Genomic DNA, 3601 nt, shown 5'->3' on the forward strand with positions numbered 1-3601 from the left:
GCGCACTGTATGACGCCGCAGCCGCGGGTCATCTGAGTGAATCAGAAAGCGGCGGTTGGTTTGTCTGGAGTCCATCTTGGAACTCCACCCAGACTCGACTTTCATGACTCGGACTCAGGTAAAGGGACTCGCCTCAGACTCAAGCTTGAAGACTCAGAGTCGGACATGAACACGGGGCACTCAAGACTTGACATGGACTCAAGGTTTAATGATTGTCTGTACTTCAGTACACTGTTGAGGTACTTGTACTCTGAGTATTTCCATTTCTTTCTACTTGTACTGTATGACATTTATTTTACAGCCGAGTTACTTACTGCAAATTAAGAGCTGAAATCATTTGTTGATCAATAACTTTTAAGGTTTTTAAAGTTCTTTTACTTCACTCAGATTTTAAATGCAGGACTTTTATTTGTAACAGAGTATTTTTAGACTTAGTACTTTAACTCCAATAAAGGAAGCGTGACTCCCTCCCTCAGTCATATAATCATTACAGGATTCCACTTCCAGTCATTACTCACAATGCTGAGCTTTTACTTTCTTGTATCCAGGTGATTTTGGTCCTGAGAAGTCGTTCTAAAGGTTCTAGGGGGTACTGACAGAACTGACCACTACACCTTTAACATGCAGTGTGTGTGTGTGTGTGTGTGTGTGTGTGTGTGTGTGTGTGTGTGTGTGTGTGTGTGTGTGTCAGTGATGTTGGAGGCTCCTGATGATGTGCTGTTGGAGAGGAGTCAGGGGAAACTGGTGGACCCACTGACGGGAGGTGAGTCCTGTGTTGTAGATCAAACAGCTCAAGCTTTAAAGTCTCCAAAGTTAGTTAGTATCCAAAAAGCCTCATCAACCCAATAATCACATGTAATTTCCTTTAATTTCCATTAAACACTGACTCAAAAATCAAACCACCATTTCCAAAGTCAACGACGAGCCTTGAGACTCAGTGAATAATGTTGGATTCATGACGTTACTGCATTATATTTGAATGAAGGATGTTCTTGTTTTTCCACTGCAGTACATCCTCAATGCAAGGTTGTCCTGCTAAAAGTAGAAAACAGTAACTAACAGAAGTGTAACAGCTGCAGCGAGAGGTGACAGTTTGTTCACAACGTCCCGTCTCTCACGACGACGACGATGATGATGATGATGACAATGATGAGTCCCAGGTATCAGGTACTGTCCATAACTTCTGACCAATGGAAACCCAAAACAGTGGAGTAGAGTGGCGTGGAGCCGGCAATGGAAAAGGACTGCAGCTAAATGCAGGTTTCCTCTGACACCATATACAGCCCGACGGCAGGGCAGCCTGTATGTTGCCTTACAGGCAAAACCCGGGGTTAAAAACAGTTCAGTGGTACTGAAACCAGAAAGAAGTGACGGAGACATGTCCTCCCCTCTCCGAGGAATGACCTCTGATGCTGCAGATGTGAAGACAGGAGGGAGCCGTGAGAAGGTAACACCTCCTCATCCCTGCTCCACACACCCCAATCCACGGCCCAGCTGTCAGGGGTCCAGGTGTATTGTGGGTAACGTTGGCACCAGGGTTTTCCCAGTTCAGAGGAGGACGCCGTCTGTGAAGGTGTGGTCCTTTGTAGAGCGTGAAGACCAAACTGAAATGAGACAGTCTCATCTACGGAGGATTTTTACTTTGTGTCACCAGCTGTTCCCGCCCTCAACATTGCATTGCAAAATGCAGTTCCTGCTGCCTAGCAACCTTGACAACACATAACTTTTTCTCAGTAAAACTTTTTGTTTTAAGCTTCTTCTTTTTTTAACAGTTGTACCGTCAGCTGTTGACCTGAGCTGAAACACAATACTGACATTAACAGTGTGATCCTCAGACTCTGTCAGTGTGTTTACTGACATATCATTTTCATTAGAGTCCAACACTCGACTTCAAGGTCAATTTAACACTAGACATTCATCACTTCCTGTCTGCAGACATCTACCATCAGACCTTCATCTGGCCACTCGATGACATCATCGCTCAACGTCTGGAGAAGGCGCCGGCCCTTTCAGAGAAGCAGCGATTGGCTGCGCTGCAGCATTTCCATTGTGAGGTCACAGGGTTGAGGTCAGCCTATCAGCACGTCCTGAAGATCATCAACAGTGACCAACCACACACTGACGTCTACCAACAAGGTGTCTGAACCCACCTCTTTGATATTGCAGTACCTGTCCAATAACATGACAGTATTACACGTTGAAATAATACTACCATGTTATAGTAGAATACCTGAAGTTCATGAGTATCACTGCTACTTCTTAACAATATTGTGTAGTTTGGTGTTTTGACCTCAGGGTTTAGTTTCAGTATATGCAGACGATTCCTTACTTTATATATCAGCTTCTGTCCTTCTCTGATTTTGTGAGGTGCTGCAGTGGTTTAGTTTGATGTGTGACTTACTGTGATACACGACTGTGTTTGTTATTCAGCATCTCAAACACTCATGATATCGATTGTGTAGATGAAGGAGTTTGAATCCCACAGACGTTCTGTGTTTGAACACTGATGAGGTTGTTAACGGATAAACTGATCTGGTGTCTGTCTCTTTTTACATTTACTGAGCTGGATCTGACTGTGGATCAGTGATGCTGAAATCTTGACTGTCATTGGTTGACTTTCTAACGTGTTGTCTCAGTGCTGGCTTTTGTCCGGACTCGTCGTCGCTCCAGAACTCCCAGAATCCTTCTGTTGGGTCCGCCGGGGTCAGGGAAGAGTCACCAGGCGAGACTGCTGTCAGAGAAATACAAGATGGTGGATGGTACACGCACGCGCACACCCTTCATAGAGATAATCCGATTTGTCACTGCGATGACATCTCACCTGTAAATCTACATATAACTCTCTGTCTCTCTCTCTCTCTCTCTCTCTCTCTCTCTCTCTCTCTCTCAGTGTGTTGTGGTCAGCTGTTGAGGTCTGTAGCAGCTGATGGTTCAAGTCTGGGAGAGGAGATCCAACCATACCTGGATGATGGACGACCAGGTACAAACACACACACAACAGCAGAATTCTTTGAAGTGGAAATATGACTGTTTGATACCTGTCTGTATCCCAGCAGCCCCTGGGGTTTTTACACAGTCCTCCCCCATCTCTGTCATTCTGCAGTGTTCTTCGTGTGTGTGTGTGTGTGTGTGTGTGTGTGTGTGTGTGTGTGTGTTTAATAATGAGTAGCTTACAGAGTCCATGTTCAGAAACATCTGTTCCTCCATCATTCCACTCCTCATCATGATCATGTGTCTTAAATATATTTACATTTATAAATTATAAACTCTGTCTGGATCGACCAATCAGCTGCCTCGCTCTGCATCACATGACCATAGAGGCATCTGCATGTATTTTCAGATGGGGTTGTGGCTGCAGATATTAACTGATTGAACACAAGCAGCTGATTACTGATTATTGGTTATTGATGAACGTGTCGGTGCAGTTCCAGACTCCCTGGTTGTGCAGGTTCTGGACCAACGTCTGAGCCAAGTGGACTGCAGCTGCAGAGGCTGGATACTGCACGGGTTCCCCCGAGACCTGCAGCAAGCCAAGAGCCTGTCCCAGCACCAGCCCAACAGGTACTATTGATACTACTACTAATACTACTAATACTACTAC

At 45.1% G+C, this 3601-nt stretch overlaps 1 protein-coding gene across 1 annotated transcript in view; it reads left to right on the forward strand.

Moving 5' to 3' along the window:
• The first annotated feature begins 393 nt into the window (after positions 1-393).
• Positions 394-3601, forward strand: part of LOC111651890 (adenylate kinase 8-like) — a 4781-nt gene continuing 1573 nt past the window's right edge. Inside the window, exons 1-5 of the mRNA XM_023401960.2 lie at positions 394-763; positions 1936-2136; positions 2637-2759; positions 2891-2980; positions 3426-3561. Of these exons, the coding sequence (XP_023257728.2) occupies positions 622-763; positions 1936-2136; positions 2637-2759; positions 2891-2980; positions 3426-3561 (692 nt within the window). The 5' untranslated portion in view covers positions 394-621. The remainder of the gene's footprint in view (positions 764-1935; positions 2137-2636; positions 2760-2890; positions 2981-3425; positions 3562-3601) is intronic.

This window comes from Seriola lalandi, unplaced genomic scaffold (genome assembly GCF_002814215.2).
Source record: "Seriola lalandi dorsalis isolate HSWRI2012SDOR001 ecotype SW California unplaced genomic scaffold, Sedor1 jcf7180002053840, whole genome shotgun sequence".
Lineage (NCBI taxonomy): Eukaryota > Metazoa > Chordata > Actinopteri > Carangiformes > Carangidae > Seriola > Seriola lalandi.